This window comes from Oncorhynchus gorbuscha, linkage group LG18 (genome assembly GCF_021184085.1).
Source record: "Oncorhynchus gorbuscha isolate QuinsamMale2020 ecotype Even-year linkage group LG18, OgorEven_v1.0, whole genome shotgun sequence".
Classification (NCBI taxonomy): Eukaryota; Metazoa; Chordata; class Actinopteri; order Salmoniformes; family Salmonidae; genus Oncorhynchus; species Oncorhynchus gorbuscha.
Genome location: NC_060190.1, coordinates 56,142,724 through 56,160,837, shown reverse-complemented (window position 1 = coordinate 56,160,837; position 18,114 = coordinate 56,142,724). Strand labels below are relative to the sequence as shown.

The window sequence follows — 18,114 nt, the reverse complement described above, 5'->3', positions numbered from 1 at the left end:
ACAAAAAATGTGGAAAAAGTCCAGGGTTGTGAAAACTTTCTGAAGGCACTGTTTACTGTGTGAAGTGTGGGGTGTGGGAATGGTGTTAACACATGTACAACTAAAATGTTAGAAATAAGTTATGCTAACATTTTAATGGATAAACATTGAATTGTTGGTGTGTATATAGTGTGTAAAATATTATTTGTATAGTTTATATTCTGTTAGTCAACTCTACAAAGTTAGGTGTGTGTCAGCTCATGCTTTTTAATGGACTAATAAGCTAAACTATAATGATTTATTAGGGAAAAAGTACATTTGCAGTGAATGGAATATTTAGATGAAGAATGTGAATAATAAAAAAACTATTGGTTACATATGCACATTGCTTGATATTGCACAGTATATGAACAAAAAAAGGTGCTTTAATGTACACATAAGAACATAGCTAGTATACAGACAATACATGCAAATAAATAAGAGCACATTTGAATAAATCATTGCTGAGTGACAGACAAAGTGAATGACCTGAGTCTAACTAACTGAAGGAATGTGCCTTTGTTATCCAAATATATGGTGCTACTTCCCCCTAGTGGGCAGATATGAGCCATGAATTCAAAGACACCATATTCCTTGTTTCAAATACAATTGTGATGGGATGGGATTACCATAAAGTGTTAAAGGCAATACCATCACACTGAAAGTGTGAGCATTGCTTGTAAACATTGCAATCAAGAGCAGCAATTGTGTAGACTGAGGGGTAATAGGCTAAATCTGAGCTTCACCCTGAGACATCAAAATGGCTGAGCACAAAAAGGAGCTGCAGTGTACATACAATGGAAATCAACATGATGCCTACACAATAATGTTGGTGCTAAGAATGCTGTTATTCTGATAGTCTCATATGGGCTGTTTTCCTAAATATGGCCTATAGAAAAAAGAGCATTTACCTCACAATAACCTCAATCTACAGTGTAACTGTCAACTGATTTTAGTTTCTCCTTCACTCCATGTTGATCACATAAGATTAAGTCAAAAGCCAAAACAGATTGTCCACTTCAGGTCATTTGACATGTTTCAGTATAGGACGAGGAGGCAGAGCCCCATCTTGTGTGGGGGCATGGTCTCTGGGTGTAGTTTTCTGTTTTTGTTGTTTAGGTGTTCTGCTAGGGTCACTGCTAGGATGTGGGCCCTTACCCAGGAGGAAGCGCTCCCATTCTGGGATCTTCTCCTCAACTGATGCCCAGTAACGAGTCTGAAACAAGACAACAGTACAGCGGCCTGTGTCAACAACAATCTGTGACCCCCTGACTGTATTTGATTATCAGGTATAGTAGGGTCAAGCTGCAAAACAACTCAAAATAGCTCCCATTGAAAATTAGAGGAGGCAAGGCAATCTTCAGAGAGGGCATGTAATGTTAATTTGTTGTTACTCAGAGATCCCTTACCTCCAAATTGAGGATGTCAGGGTGTGGGAGTTCTCTTGTTCTGAGACGATTCTCCATTTTCTGCAAGTCCTGTATTTGGAGAAAGGATCAGCCGATCACAAATTCAGCTTTTCCTTTACACATGGCCTTCAAAACCTACAGTATACCAGCCTCATCGACCTGCACAATAAAAGGCATGCACTGAACGTGTACATTCAAGTAGAGAACCTAGCAGCAGGTCTGAGAGGCACTTGGTAGATTCATACCTGGAGGAGCTGGGAATTTCTCTCATGTGCAGCTTGTGACAGCTTCACCTGCTGCCTCCTCTTGCTCTTCTGTTGCTCATATCGACTCTCCATCTGCCGAAGGAGCACAGTCCTCTTCCCTAGACTGACACAACATGGATGACTTCCTTAGCTATGCTCCCATGTGAAAATGAGCTTTAGGCTCTGCATGTTATTCAAGTTAACTTGAGCTACCTATACTTTTGTTCTGGATATTCAGCAAGCCAAAGCCACTCATGACATTTTAAACAAACTCCCAGGGGGCCAGCTAAAGTTAACTAAAGGGCTTGTTTGACATTGCAGCCGACAGTGCAGGCAACTGCTGAAGGACCGATCTACATATCACCTTGCATCACAAATAACTACTTAATATTATTTGTAGATCAGTCACAAGTTACCCATGACACATCACAGTTTTAATGCTCTTGAACATGCCATTATCAGCTAGCCAGCAGATCCGATCCGCTTGTTTACAGCTGCACTAGGGTCGGACATCATTCCTGTGTATATTATGACACGAGGAGCCGGCGCGAGATCTGGCTCGGAAAACGTACCTCAATCATGGGCCAGCATCACTGTAGAACACTTTCGACGCCTTGCACGGTCTGTTACAAGAATATTGAACGACTGCTAGTTTTTCCAGAAAACTGTCCTTTTCCTCTTCATTCCTCTTCATGCTAGGTAGCAGAAGCCACAGCAGCCGTTAATGTTCAACATGACGCACCATTCTAGAATGGCTGTTGTTGCTACTGCTAGCTACCAAGAGGACAAAAACGTCAGTTTAATTTAAAACGAGCAGTTGCTCAATCTTCTTGTAACAGTTGGGATAAATGGGACAATTCGGGGGTATACCGTATTTCTCATTCCTGGATTGAGCTATGTTTTAAAAGCCATATCTCGCACCGTCTTATTATATAGTGAGTGTACAAAACATTAAGAACATTTTACTAATATTGTGTTGCACCCCCTTTTTCCCTCAGAACAGCCGCAATTCGTCGTGGCATGGACCGTACAAGGTGTCGAAAGCGTTTCACATGGATGCTGGCCCATGTTGAATGGATGTTGCCTATGCTACCCACAGATGTGTTAAATTGGCTGGATTTCCTTTGGGTGGTGGACCATTCTTGATACACACAGGAAACTGTTGAGCATTAAAGACCCAGCAGCACTGCAGTTCTTGACACACTCAAACCAGTGCATCTGACACCTACTACCATACCCTGTTCAAAAGGCACAAATCCTGTCTTACCCATTCACCCTCTGAATGGCACACATTCACAATCCATGTCTCAATTCTCTCAAAGCTTAAAAATGAATTTGTGGTATTAGCAAGTGACATCAATAAGGGATCATAGCTTTCACCTGGCCAGTCTATATGTCATGGAAAAAGCAGGTGTTCCTAATGTTTTGTGTACTCAGTGTATACAGGAATGCTGTCCGACCATAGTCGAGCTGTAAGCAAGCGGCTCGGATCTGCTGGCTTTTTAAATCAGCTAGTTAGCATTAGCTACATTTACCATATTAAGTTTCCGTGCGAACACTGAATCGAAGAGAGTGAGATTAGGTGTGGACAACGAAGATGGCAACAACAAGAAGTAATTAAAACATGAACTGCATAGCGCCAGGCTGTAGGAATTGGTTCCAAAAACAATCCCTCGGCAAGCTACCATCGGCTGCCCGAGGACCCACAACTTTTGAAGAAGTGGCTCCATGTCCTGAAGAGGAAGGACGTGCCAGCCTGAGCTAGCAGGATCTGTAGACAGCACTTTGCAGAGGCAAACTTCGCGATGAAGGGCACTTACGATGCGGCAACTGGGAGTTTCCGAAAGGAAAGGAGTCATAGGCCTAAGTTGAAGCCTTCTGCTTGTGCCTCCATTTAAAATTGAGGGTTATGTTGTAGGGGTTACCGACCGACCATCATCAACATCGCTGAAGCGACTGAACGGACGAGGTTCCGCGAGTCAATGCAATGGAGCCTGAGGTAACGTTAACCGGTCATGACTGTTGTTGACTAGGCTAGCATTAGACACTGGACAACTTCGTTGCAACTTTAGTTGAAGGTAACTAGCTAACTGCATCGGAAGTGTTGTGTAACACCCCCCCCCCAGCAAACAACGTTAGCAAGCAACTCTACTGCAACACAGTTTCTCTGTGTACCCGTTATTACGGAAGTTACTGTAGCTAGCTTCCACCTCAGATAGTCAGGTACTGTAATACATTTTGTTGACAGATTTGTTATCTCCACCTCCTTTAGCTAGACTGAAGTTGACATAGCTAATGTTTGCTGAAAAATAAATGTTCCTGTATTTGCTATGTGTGTTGACAAAGCATACAAGACAGGTAGCTTGTTAATGCCAACTAATATATTTGGCTCCAGTCTTAACAAAACATGTTTGTTTTCAGGATGACATCTTCATCCCTGAAAAGGTTTTCATCTTGGAGGAGACTGAAGGAGGCAGAGGAGGTACATGTAAATCCATGTTATTTCTAAGGCTATTGTTTATTTCAAGTATATGCAGTGATTCTTGAATATAACTATAGCCTAACAGATGCCTTAATTGTTTTCTACCAACAGGAAAGAAGGGTTAGTACAGCATGCCAAACAGGAAAGAAGGGTTAGTACAGCATGCCAAACAGGAAAGAAGGGTTAGTACAGCATGCCAAACAGGAAAGAAGGGTTAGTACAGCATGCCAAACAGGAAAGAAGGGTTAGTACAGCATGCCAAACAGGAAAGAAGGGTTAGTACAGCATGCCAAACAGGAAAGAAGGGTTAGTACAGCATGCCAAACAGGAAAGAAGGGTTAGTACAGCATGCCAAACAGGAAAGAAGGGTTAGTACAGCATGCCAAACTGACAACCTGGCTGCCAGTATTCATGTGCTGCATTGGAGAAGAGGTCCACCAGGACCATCACTAAACTGCTCGGGGCCCAGCTAGATAGCGCTCACGACCATCAGTATATAACCGAGTCCTGGCCCAATACGCCACAGATGGAGCTGACGGAGAGTGAGATCAGTGAAGAGCCTAACTCGCTGTATGAACCCGAGAGCTCAGAATCCCAATCACCACAGTGCGAGCCAAGATATACTATTGATCACTTTAGGGGAGGGGGCTGGTGTTCTGGAAGTAGAGAAGGAACAGGCCATTGAAAACCAAATTCAAAGATACACCTATCCATAAAGGGAATCGGAGTGGAACTGTTTTCCCGTTTCAATTGACGTGCGACCTTGTCCCGGTCCTGCTGTTTCGACTCCCTCTCTCAACCTATGAAAAGTCAACTGACATTTCCTCCTGAGGTGTTGAACTGTTGCACCCTCTATAACCACCGTGATTAATATTTTGATGTAAAAAGGTATTTTGTAAAATATATTTCATTGATTGATTGTTTGCTGTGCTGAATATTCACTAACTGTCAGAGTGATGGGACATATAGTATCTCGTACATACTCATCTGCATCGTAACTTCTTAAAGTGGCAATAGAAACTATAACAAAGTGACTCCCTGCTCCTCTTTTGGTAAAATGCTGAGGGATGCGGCTGGAGAAATGTAACCACTCAAATTCATAGGAAGTGCAATAGATGCAAGGACTGACCATCCATGATATCAAAATTGTCATCCTGTTTCCATGATCTGTTTCCACCCAGTTCGCTTTGGATAAAGGCATCTGCTAAATGGCATATATTATTAAAGTCTACTTTGACTCTGCCAACTAGCTGCCCAGTGTAGATACCATTCATTTCCAATAGATGGCAGGGAGAGGCATAACTTGCAGTGCATTGAGAGTCACAAATAGAACAAAGTTCTATTTAAGCGCCTGGCCACGCAGACGCTCACGAGCAGAGTGAGTGCAATGGAATAACATGTATGCGTACATTTATTTTGCACCGCTTGCGCATGTAATTCTTCCTTGTGCCCATAGGGTGAACTGGTGATAAACTGCCAGCCTTAATGCTCTGCAAACAAAATCACAAGAAAAGTTAGAATGATACCGAAACTAAATCACAATGTATTCATAATGTGCACTCCCCATTATTGGTTAGAATGAAATGTCATGAATCATGATGCTGTCTGCGATTAGAACTCTAGTCGTCTAATTAAAAGGCAAACGTGTTACCATTGCACCGCACAGCGCTGGTGATAAATATATGATACTGATTATATATTGAGCACTTACCCACTACGGATACACCTTAATTTATAATAAATTATTTAACTGGCATATCGGCTGTTGACTGGTTGAGTAACCTCTTCTGCCAGGAAGTCCTTCATAAGGATTAGTGACAATATAGATACTTATGTGTCCAATAAATACATCGCCATCCAGACAGATTGACTGGATCTAATGCATCCACCATCGGCTGGAATTTTGTGCTGTATCGCCACCATATCTCTACAACACACACACACACACACACACACACACACACACACACACACACACACACACACACACACACACACCAGTTTGTGTTCGGCTACGCCAACTCCTTAGCTGAGGTGTTTTGTCTGTATTGTTACTGCCACGAGAACGAACTCTGATCTGGGGCAACGATCGGCTCACATTAACGGCTTCAGTAGGTTTATTGGCTCCCTAACTAACATTATTTAATTCTATGTAACAGACTCAGTTACTCTGGAAAGTCAGACATTTTTTTTAGTTAGCTGGCGTTCTAAATCATAGTGGTTCCATTCCCCGTAAACGTCACATGGTTCTGACTGAGCTAACGTTAGACAACAAGCAATAGCGTTTGCTAACCTTGACGACACGTTACTAACGGTCAGATTTCCCCAAAATTGTTTAACTAGACAATAGCTCACATCTCTTCGTGTTTCCTGTTCAGTTCAACTTCTTCAAATGGAGGAGATGTCATTATGCTAACTTAACTAGAAAGAGATAGACACTTCTGACCTTCTTCTTCGATGAGGTATAACGGTGGTTGGCATCCAATATGTTGCATTACCGCCACCTACTAGACTGGAGTACAACTCCCTAATCTAACACTACACTCACCAAAAAATTAATTATAAATAAAATTAAAATAACATCACCCTACTCCACTATTTAAATCTATTTAGTCATACCTCATGCTAACAACTTGAAAGGATGGGACATCACCACTTAACACACCATGTAACTCTTCTGATGTCAAGTCTCGCACACCCAACTACTTCTCCACAGCTGCCACCACAACCTCAATTTTCTGCAACTTGCTCTCAATGCTAAAAATCCAATCTTACTGAAACATATATCACTTGTTGTACTGGTACAGATATACTACTCAAACCACTCCTCTCAGCATCCCTCCCCCTTGACCCATCTTCCTCTACTTTCTTCACTGCTTCAGCATATGACAACTTCTGCACTTCTCTAACCCCAGGAACCTCAACCTGCCTATCTCCAACGGGACATTTCTGATTCCAAGCTCCATGGGCACCCCTACAGTTAACACATACCACTCCTTCTCCCAATGCTACACATTCCTTTGTCTCATGCCCTTCTGCACACTTCTCACACTAGGAACCTCCCTCCTGCACACTGCTGCCACATTCCCATAAGCTTGACACCTGTAACAATGTAGTGTATTCGGTACAAAAGCTTGTACAGGATAACTTATATATCTTAACATCACTTTGTCGGGCAGAGACTCAAAACTCAAAAGAACAGACAATGACTCTTCTGTTTCACCACTCTCGCCACCCTGTCTACGTCTCACCAAACGACGAGCATCACAAACACCAGGAATCTTCAGTTGGTCAACTTTTACATTTACTGCTACCCAAGTAATTGCCCCTTTCCTTGAGAGCGAAAAAATTCACATTTCTTGACCTCATTTGTTTAATGCCGAGCGCCTTCTCCCTCTGACCGGCAGAAACAAACAATTATCACAAGACCACTTCTGGTAACCCTCACCGATTCCACAGTACCCAACTCTGTTTTCACCCTCGCTGAAATCACAAATGGATCAGGGTCCACTTTTTACAAAAAACTTCACTCCTAATGTCAAAGACTCATCTTTATCCTGACCCTCGGTGCAAGCCTCGGGCTCTGAGAACTTCCCCACACCTACCACCTCCAATACTTTGCCCTCATTCGCTTCCATTTCTACTTCGGTCTTCAGCTCACTCTGCTTACACTTTCTACCATTCTTCTTTAACAAACCATCTCCCTTTTTTCCCACCATTTACTCCACATAACTGTCTCAAGCTCACCATCTTCCTCCCCCTCTCTTTTAGACCTCCTATGCCTCTCTTTTGCCCTCCCTTACTCTTCTGTATTCCAAGTGTACGTCTCCTTATGATAATACTGCACTTCTCCTGACACATCTAGTTCTTGCTTTCTCAAGGGATGCCATTGAACCGTCTGTCACAATCTCCGTACAATCAGCACAAACCCCTCGGGATGTAGCGCACAACAGTGCATCCCACTTATAATGCAGCTGCTTCATCTTGATGTTAGTCTTTATCAAAAGCTACTACGACACTTTTCAATTTCAAACAAGTGCGCCAAAACCCAATAATGTATCCACTTCTGACTTTCTTCTCATTTCCGCAAGAACATGTATCCATAGGAATGGACCGGAAACCGAGGAAATGACAGTTTTGAGTGCGCGGGAGAACCCCAAGGCCTATGCTCCACTGCTATTTGTGGATTTGAGATCAGCAGCCACACATCCTCCTCAGTTAGCTCAGACAGATGTCAGTCTTACCCCAGGTTGTATCACTCATTTCTGACCAACAGGACAGCAGGTCCGAGTGAATGAGATCCTGTCTGAGCCCAAGGTCATTCAGGTGACCCCCAAGGCTGAGTTCACCCATCCTATTCACACTGTATACAAATGAATGAACAAGTAGAAACCCTGATAACTATATTGTCCAGTTTTCTGATTATTCTGCCATTCTGGGCCTAATGTCTAGAAACGGATACTTCTTTCTATAGGTCAGAGATAAAGGTTTCTACAGTGGTGTGATGACCACCACCTCATCCTAAATGTCAAGCAAAGTGAGGAAAAGTTTTTTCACCCCAAATCTGTTAGTGACCACTCATCTGTGGTGGTCCATAATGTGGACGTTACTCAGGCCCACTCTTGCAAATGCTCTAGAGTCCAACAACGACTATTTAGGTTCAGGGTTTTTGGAGTCAAACAGAAGGTCATGCTCCTATTTGACCAGGCTGTCATAGGGAGCATTCTACTCTAAGGCATTTCAGCATGGTTTGGCAATTGGTCAGTTACCTTATTAAAAATCACAGACAGCCATGAAGGTGATGAGTTTGAGGTTAAGTAGCACCTGTCACTGCAGACTGTCTTTGAACAAACAGTAATGAGACAGGCCAAGAAAATAATGTCAGACCTCCCATTTACTCCACCCAGTTTTGGCTTCTCCAATCAGACAGACGCAGTTCCTCAACGTAAGTTGAACAAATATAAGCACTCATTCATCCCCCTGTCAGTCAAACTCCTAAACAGCAGTATGTAGGGCGAGACCATGTGCAATGTGTATATATATATATATATATATATATATATATATATATATATATATATATATATATATATATATATATATATATATATATATATACAGTTGAAGTCGTTTACATATACTTAGGTTGGAGTCATGGAAACTCATTTTTCAACCACTCCACAAATTTCTTGATAACAAACTATAGTTTTAGCAAGTCGGTTAGGACATCTACTTTGTGCATGACACAAGTAATATTTTCAACAATTGTTTACAGACAGATTATTTCACTTATAACTCACTGTATCACAATTCCAGTGGGTCAGATGTTTACATACACTAAGTTAACTGTGCCTTTAAACAGCTTGGAAAATTCCAGAAAATGATGTCATGGCTTTAGAAGCTTCTGATAGGCTAAATTACATCATTTGAGTCAATTGGAGGTGTACCTGTGGATGTATTTCAAGGCCTACCTTCAAACTCAGTTCCTCTCTGCTTGACATCATGAAGGTACCACGTTCATCTGTACAAACCATAGTACGCAAGTATAAACACCATGGATTCACGCAGCCATCATACCGCTGAGGAAGGAGACGCGTTCTGTCTCCTAGAGATGAACATACTTTGTTGGGAAAAGTGCAAATCAATCCCAGAACAACAGCAAAGGAGGTGCTGGAGGAAACAGGTACAATAGTATCTATATCTACAGTAAAACGAGTCCTATATTGACATAATGGCAGGGAAGCCTAGTGGTTAGAGCGTTGGACTAGTAGCCGGAAGGTTGCAAGTTCAAATCCCCGAGCTGACAAGGTACAAATCTGTCATTTTGCCCCTGAACAGGCAGTTAACCCACTGTTCCTAGGCCATCATTGAAAATAAGAATTTGTTCTTAACTGACTTGCCAAGTTAAATAAAGGTAAAATAAAATAACCTGAAAGGCTGCTCAGCAAGGAAGAAGCCACTGCTCCAAAACCTCAATAAAAAGCCAGACTACGGTTTGCAACTACACCTGGAGACAAAAATGGCACTTTTTGGAGAAATGTCCTCTGGTCTAATGAAATAAAAATAGAACTGTTTGGCCATAATGACCATCATTATGTTTGGTGGAAAAAGGGGGAGGCAAGCTGAAGAACACCATCCCAACTGTGAAGGACGGGGGTGGCCACATCATGTTGTGGGGGTGCATTGCTGCAGGAGGGACTGGTGCACTTCACAAAATAGATGGTCTCATGAGGAAGGAAAATTATGTGAATATATTGAAGCAACATCTCAAGACATCAGACAGGAAGTTAAAGCTTGGTCTCAAAGGGGTCTTCCAAATGGACAATGACCCCAAGCAGACTTCCATAGCTGTGGCAAAATGGCTTAAGGACAACAAAGTCAAGGTATTGGAGTGGCCATCACAAAGCCCTGATCTCGATCCTATAGAAAATTAGCGGGCAGAACTGACAAAGCATGAGCGAGCAAGGAGGCCTACAAGCCTGACTCAGTTACACCAGATCTGTCAGGAGGAATGGGCCAAAATTCACCCAACTTATTGTGGGAACCTTGTGGAAGGCTACCCAAAATGTTTGACCCAAGTTTAACAATTTAAAGGCAATGCTACCAAATACTAATTGAGTGTATGTAAACTTCTGACCCACTGGGAATGTGATGAAAGAAATAAAAGCTGAAATAAATTATTGTCTCTACTATTATTCTGACATTTCCCATTCTTAAAATAAAGTGGTGATCCTAACTGACCTAAAACAGGTCATTTTTACTAGGATTAATTGTCAGGAATTGTGAAAAACTGAGTTTAAATGTATATGGCTAAGGTGTATGTAAACTTCCCACTTCGACTGTATATACACACACACACACACACACACACACACACACACACACACACACACACACACACACACACACACACACACACACACACACACACACACACACACACACACACACACACACACACACACACACACACACACACACACACACAGTACCAGTGAAAAGTTTGGACACACCTACTCATTCTAGGTTTTTTTGTTTTGTTGTTGCTATTGTCTACATTGTAGAATAATAGTGAAGACAGCAAACTATGAAATAACACATGGAATCATGTAGTAACCAAAAAAGTGTTAAACAAATCAAAATATATTTTATATTTGAGATTCTTCAAAGTAGCCACCCTTTGGATTGATGACAACTTTGCACACTCTCGTTATTCTTTCAACCAGCTTCATGATGTTGTCACCTGGAATGCATTTCAATTAACAGATGTGCCTTTGTAACAGTGTTGCTTCCATCTCTCTCCTCACCCCAATCTGGGCTCAAACCAGGGACCATCTGCACACATCGACAACAGTCACCCTGGAAGCATCGTTACCCATCGCTCCACAAGAGCTATGGTCCTTGCAGAGCAAGGGAAGCAACTACTTAACTTCTTCCAGGTCTCAGAGCAAGTGACATCAGCGATTGAAACGTTATTAGCACGCACCCCGCTAACTAGCTAGCCATTTCAGACAGGATAGTTAATGTGTGGAATTTCTTTCCTTCTTAATGTGTTTAAGCCAATCAGTTGTGTTGTGACAAGGTATTGGTGGTATACAGAAGATAGCCCTATTTGGTAAAAGGACAAGTCCGCGTTAATCTAGGATCAAATTATGTCAAACTGGTTAAGTCATGATAACACTGACATAGTAACATCATGACACCACTCCAAGTCAAGACCTACAGTACCTCATGTATTCTCCAAATGCCATTATTTTTGGGATATACTTTGTTCGATGAACATCTCATATTAAAATGACCTCTTTCATAATTCATAATTTCATTCTCTTTCATGATTGTCCGACATGATACGTTTGGATGCAGTTCACATGGAAAACCATCAGACAAGGCTAAACATTTGTGTCATTTTGAGAGTCCATCTATCATTACTTGTGCTGCATCTAAAATATGTGGTTCAGGATTGTTTAGCTTGAGCCGAATAGGCAATATGTATTATTTATTTATTATGTTTATTTGGCAGGGACAATGTACAACAACAAATAAGTCTGGAACTGAAGGGTGGAACTAAAAGTAAGATAACTCATGTAAAATATACTGTGTCCGTAAAATGTATATAGGTTCAGACCTTTTGTGAAACAGCACAGTTGGAAAATATATGGCAAATAGAATTCAAAACTGGATGGTCTTCAGCGACAGATGAGAGGGGTTGAGGGTAGCTGAAGGACGGGACTAAAAACAAACAAAAGATAACCATAGAAAATGAGAAGTGATGCGTTGCACCAGATTCAGCTGACAGCTCATTTACATCTGCGGCCCCCAGGCAGGTGAACACATAAACATGAACAAAAAGATGTACAAACAGATATTCAAAACCATAGATCAGGACATACAGACACATTTGACCATAGTTTCATCAGGTTTGCCGGGATTAATAGGCTATGTATCAGAATAATAGGCCTATCATTCAGACAGATTGTGTTTCCATTGGTAATTCAAGATCTACTTTATTGTCCCTGAGGGGAAATTTGTCTTGGACACACATAGCTGATGCATACAGTAACAATATAAACATGAAAGTATATTCAATCACAAACATTGCCTGTGTCCTTATCATACATAGCCCACTAAATAACAGATGATTTAATCAGACATACACACTGTACATACAGTACATATACACTACTGTTCAAAAGTTGGAGGTCACAAAGAAATGTCCTTGTTTTTGAAAGAAAAACAATTTTTTTTGTCAATTAAAAGAACATCAAATTGATCAGAAATACAATGTAAATGTAAAGCCTTCTCCAACAGATCCTGCTTCTGTCTCTGAATCCCCACCATGTTCTCCCCCACAGAGTCCTTCACTATGAACTTAGTGATGACAACGTCTCTCTTCTGGCCGAGGCGGTGACAGCGGTTCACACACTGGTCCTCTGTTGCTGGGTTCAAGACTGGGTCCATGAGGTAGATGCGCGAGGCGGCTGTGAGGTTTAGCCCCACCCCTCTGGCTTAGAGTGACAGAAGCACGATTAATGGGCTGTCGGGTGTATCTCTCTGGAACTCCTTGATGACCTGAGCCTGCCTCTTCTGGCTCTGTGCCGTCCAGACGCACAAACCTGAAAAACATCCTCCCTGAGTGGGACTCTGCAGTAGAGTGAGGAAGCGTGTGGACCTGAGAGACAACTAGACTCTTGTTGCTGTTGACCTCACTGCACAGTCAGAGCAGGCTAGACAGATCCTCCACCTTGGAGCTGCTCCTCCAGTTCTCTGAGATGTTGCCCTGCTCCTCCTCTTCTTCCTGAGGAAACCCCACAAGCTCACTGGCCTTGAGGTAGACTTTTGGTTAGAATGTTGGGCCAGTAACCGAAAGGTTGCTGGATGGAATCCCTGAGCTGACAAGGTAAAAATCTGTCATTCTGCCCATGAGCAAAGCAGTTAATGTTGCAAGGAGGCAGGAGGACTGCAGATGTGGCCACGGCAATAAATTGCAATGACCATACTGTGAAACGCCTAAGACAGGGAGACAGGACGAACAGCTGATCGTCCTCGCAGTGGCAGACCACGTGGAACAACACCTGCACAGGATCGGTACATCCGAACATCACACCTGCGGGACAGGTACAGGATTTTTTATTTTTTTATTTCACCTTTATTTAACCAGGTAGGCTAGTTGAGAACAAGTTCTCATTTGCAACTGCGACCTGGCCAAGATAAAGCATGGCAACAACAACTGCCCGAGTTCACCAGGAACATACAATCCCTCCATCAGTGCTCAGACTGTCCGCAATAAGCTGAGAGAGGCTGGACTGAGGGCTTATAGGCCTGCTGTAAGGCAGGTCCTCACCAGACATCACCGGCAACAACGTCGCCTATGGGCACAAACCCACCGTCGCTGGACCAAACAGGACTGGTAAAAAGTGCTCTTCACGGACCGAGTCACGGTTTTGTCTCACCAGGGTTGATGGTCGGATTTGCGCTTATTGTTGAAGGAATGAGCGTTACACTGAGGCCTGTAGTCTGGAGCGGGATCAATTTGGAGGTGGATGGTCCGTCATGGTCTGGGGCGGTGCGTCACAGCATCATCGGACTGAGCTTGTTGTCATTGCAGGCAATCTCAACGCTGTGTGTTACAGGGAAGACATCCTCCTTCCTCATGTGGTACCCTTCCTGCAGGCACATCCTGACATGACGCTCCAGCATGACAATGCTGGTGAGCCATACTGCTCGTTCTGTATGTGATTTCCTGCAAGACAGGAATGTCAGTGTTCCTGGATCTCAATCCCATTGAGCATGTCTGGGACCTGTTGGATCGGAGGGTGAGGACTGGGGCCATTCCCCCCAGAAATGTCCGCGAACTTGCAGGTGCCTTGGTGGAAGAGGGGGGTAACATCTCACAGCAAGAACTGGCAAATCTGGTGCAGTCCATGAGGAGGAGATGCACTGCAGTACTGAATGCAGCTGGTGGCCACACCAGATACGGACTGTTACTTTTGACCCCCCCTTTGTTCAGGGACACATTATTCCATTTCTGTTAGTCACACGTCTGTGGAACTTGTTCAGTTTATGTCTCAGTTGTTGAATCTTATGTACATACAAATATTTACACATGTTAAGTTGACAGTGAGAGGGCGTTTCTTTTTTCGCTGAGTTTACTTGGCTGTTCTGGGCTTCAATACTTTACCACTAGATGGCAACCTCATATCTAATTATGTGATATTAATACAAGGATAGTGGAATGATAACGCTTTATTCACAATATGATACAAACTAGTAAATGCAATACACAAAGGCATGAAACATGGACCACACAAGGTTTTCAACAAAGTACATCAAAACCCATATTTTATTTTAAGTATAGCAATACAATTGACATATTAAATAACACTATAATAGAATGCTCTGATATAGCTTTCAACGAAACAAAACATTTTTTTCCTTATTTTTTTCTTATTTCAGGTTATCAAAAGAAGAAGCAACGCCCAGCTGTTCAAAATGGTCAATGGGACGAAATGATTCAGTGACTTACTAGAGCTACTCTATTACACTCTGACAACAGAATTGTAACTCAGAAGAAAATGACAAAAACAAAGTAATAACAATAATGATATCACAATCACGGACTTAAAGTTAATGGGAGGCGTGGAATTGTATTGGAATGTGATGACAACCACTAGCTCAGTGCACAGAGACTTGGTTTCCACGTTTCACCACAAAAGCAAAGCAACGAAGGAGTTGAAACGAGAGAAAGAAAAATAGCTTTATATGAAAATATAAATTCTATGATTATATACCATAGATACAAAGTTTCCAGAGAACGGTTGGTTATAGAAGCAACAAAATATGTACATTGTTTTCATGACACACTAGTGTTTGTGTTTTGCAACACATAAACACACCTGACAGTGGACACTAGGCTCAGTCAGGAAATTAAGACTTAACCTGATGGAACAAGACAAAACAGAAAAAAGCGAGTGTTTAATGATGCAAAATGCCTTCACTGACAAAGGGACAAAAGTCAGCTGTCTACCCCAAATGTTGGAGAGTTATGACTTCATTCAAAAGTCCTCCTTGGAAGGAGATGAAACACGACGGGTAAAACAATAAAATCATTGATGCATCTTTCCACTTCATTTTGTAATTCTATGAGTTGAGTGAGAAATGAAATATAATACAATTGCAATAATATTTCTGTAGCAAAGGGAAGTTAATGCAGAAATTCCAGCCTGGAAACAAAAAGATGCCAAAAAGAAGCAGAAGGTCAACAGAATTATCCTCACTCAGCAGCCTACATATCACTGAAAAAGGAAATCAGACACAAATGCAATTAACTTGCTCTCCCTCTCTCTAATATTTCTATTAACGGAAATGAGTATAAGTCTTTGGTAAAAGTTACAAATCATAGGTATCCTCGATGCTTTGTTTTGATAATCAAATATAAATATTCTAATAGCATGTTCATTGTGCTGTATAATGAATTCACATTTTATTTCAAATGTAAATCACAGGTGGTCTCTCTTTCCTTCAGATAACTAAGGGAGATATTTATCAAAGTGATTCTACCAGGAAATAAAGAGGTGGCAGTATGACAACAACTAAAACAGGGTCAATGAGTTTATGTGAATCACTCTAGGACTCAAAAAACACAGTAAATATTTCCTTGCTTAGGCCACCATATGACAGTCATAGCATACAATCATACCACACACAAGTCGAGCAACAGTGAGGATTAGAAACGACGTACACAAGGCTGTGTGACGTGGGAGCATAAGTCCTTTACCCCAATAATAAATTCAATAGGGTATGACACAGAAAATAGCAATTGGCTGTATCAATAGTATCCATTTTCTCAAAGACGTTTCCGCTCACACAAGGGCATTATCATTTCTTCATTTGACTCTTCTGTGACTGTGTGTAGACTATTAGCAGCAAGAAGCAAAAACCAACTGAGCCAGAAGGGGGTGTAAGTGTGCAGAAAATTAACACTGGCATTGAATAAGAGTGGTAAACTGTTGGATCAAGTGGGAGTCAGTTCGGCTGAGGCATGTCATGACATCTACAAAATCACAAGCTATAATGATCAATATATATATATATATATATAATATGAATCATACTAAAAATAATACAAGTTCACAGTAGCTGTTATAATACCACCTTCAATATTCAAATATGGGTTTGAATTGCTAATTAGATGCACAATGAAGATAAAGGTCATATAAACAAAAGTTAATCAACAACAAATAGAACTGATGACCCTATTGCCTGTAGGTGTGACAGAAACCAGACTGTCTTGCAGCAAATGAGTGATATTTGAGCCACAAGGGAGAGGAGAGGAGAGTAAAGAACCTCCGGTTGGACAGCTTATTCATATGAACATGGAGCTATGACACTCTCACTCCTCTTCCTTATATGAGCTAGTAGAGAGCAAACGGAGCAATGTTTTTTTTCCTACTTCTCAAAAGCAGTTGAGTGAGGGCTTTGCCATGGAATGTTGAAATCAGAGTTTAAGTGTAGTAGAGTCCATCAGCTTAGTATAGGCAGTAACTGACATTATAGTGCAAACAAGAAAGACAGAAGTATGTTTTGTTGTTGTGAACTCAAAAACGTAGGTGCAAACGCTCAGTAGGATAACATTAAGACATAAAATGGCAAAAAATAAATATCAAAAACTTTTTATCAGTGTAAAAAAGTAATCAGGTTATTCATCTAACCAAGAATCTGGCAAAAAAGGCCTCAAAAAGTCTTGTCTTATAGTCCTTGACATTTTACAAAGTAAGTGGCTCTCTGTCTGTGAGGGCCTTGGGCCCCTCAGGCCTGGTGGGTGGGCCCTTCAGACGAGGGACTCCATGCTCTCTGCCTGGTCTGACTCATCAGACATGGCCATGGTGCAGTTTCTGTCCATGGACGTGAGGCCAGAGCCATTCTCCTTGGTGCTGATCAGACTGAGCATAGCTTTATAAAGGTACTGGTACTGATCCTGTGGAGGGAGAGGAAAATGCTCTTAGAGAGGGGGAAACTACAAATGTTCAATTATGTAGTTTTTACATTTAATCCCATAATCATGCTCTACTGGTCTACTTACTATGTCTGTGAAAACTCCAGGCCTCATGAGGTTGATCATTTTGGCCACCTGATAGACGCCCACGGCACTCTCACTCTCCAGCTGCTGGGACAGGGTGGTAAGGGCACACAGCATGCCCGCTGACACTGCCCCGAACCTGGGAGACAGGAGAGGGACAAACAGGGTTACTTTATAGGCCCTAAAACAAGACAGGGACTGAGGGACACACAGGGTCACAAATGAGCATAGAGCCCAGTGAGCCCAGAGGGTCAAATTAATTCCATGTGAGACCACAGGAATGGTTCAGCCCAGAGGGTCAAATTAATTCCATGTGTGACCACAGGAATGGTTCAGCCCAGAGGGTCAAATTAATTCCATGTGTGACCACAGGAATGGTTCAGC

At 42.0% G+C, this 18,114-nt stretch overlaps 2 protein-coding genes across 7 annotated transcripts in view; both read right to left on the bottom strand.

Annotated features, from left to right (window-relative positions):
• Positions 1-384: 384 nt before the first annotated feature.
• Positions 385-8,828, bottom strand: lg18h3orf14 (linkage group 18 C3orf14 homolog). Of its 5 annotated transcripts, none has more exons than XM_046312190.1 (5): positions 6,510-6,609; positions 5,564-5,644; positions 1,673-1,796; positions 1,428-1,496; positions 385-1,234 (listed from the first exon to the last, which is right to left on the bottom strand). In XM_046312190.1, exons 3-5 carry the CDS (start codon positions 1,763-1,765, stop codon positions 1,043-1,045), a joined length of 354 nt encoding a protein of 117 aa, XP_046168146.1. In that variant the 5' UTR covers positions 1,766-1,796; positions 5,564-5,644; positions 6,510-6,609; the 3' UTR covers positions 385-1,042. The 5 variants fall into 5 exon arrangements, with proteins under 5 accessions (XP_046168146.1, XP_046168149.1, XP_046168150.1 ...); XM_046312193.1 differs by lacking the exon at positions 6,510-6,609 and adding an exon at positions 6,448-6,483; XM_046312194.1 differs by lacking the exons at positions 5,564-5,644; positions 6,510-6,609 and adding an exon at positions 8,712-8,828.
• A 6,054-nt stretch (positions 8,829-14,882) lies between these two features.
• Positions 14,883-18,114, bottom strand: part of LOC124002645 (receptor-type tyrosine-protein phosphatase gamma-like) — a 341,627-nt gene continuing 338,395 nt past the window's right edge. For both annotated transcript variants that reach the window (XM_046310229.1, XM_046310230.1), the window contains 2 exons: positions 17,734-17,869; positions 14,883-17,628 (listed from right to left, as the gene is read on the bottom strand). In XM_046310229.1, coding sequence (XP_046166185.1) covers positions 17,482-17,628; positions 17,734-17,869 — 283 coding nt within the window. In that variant the 3' untranslated portion in view covers positions 14,883-17,481. The remainder of the gene's footprint in view (positions 17,629-17,733; positions 17,870-18,114) is intronic.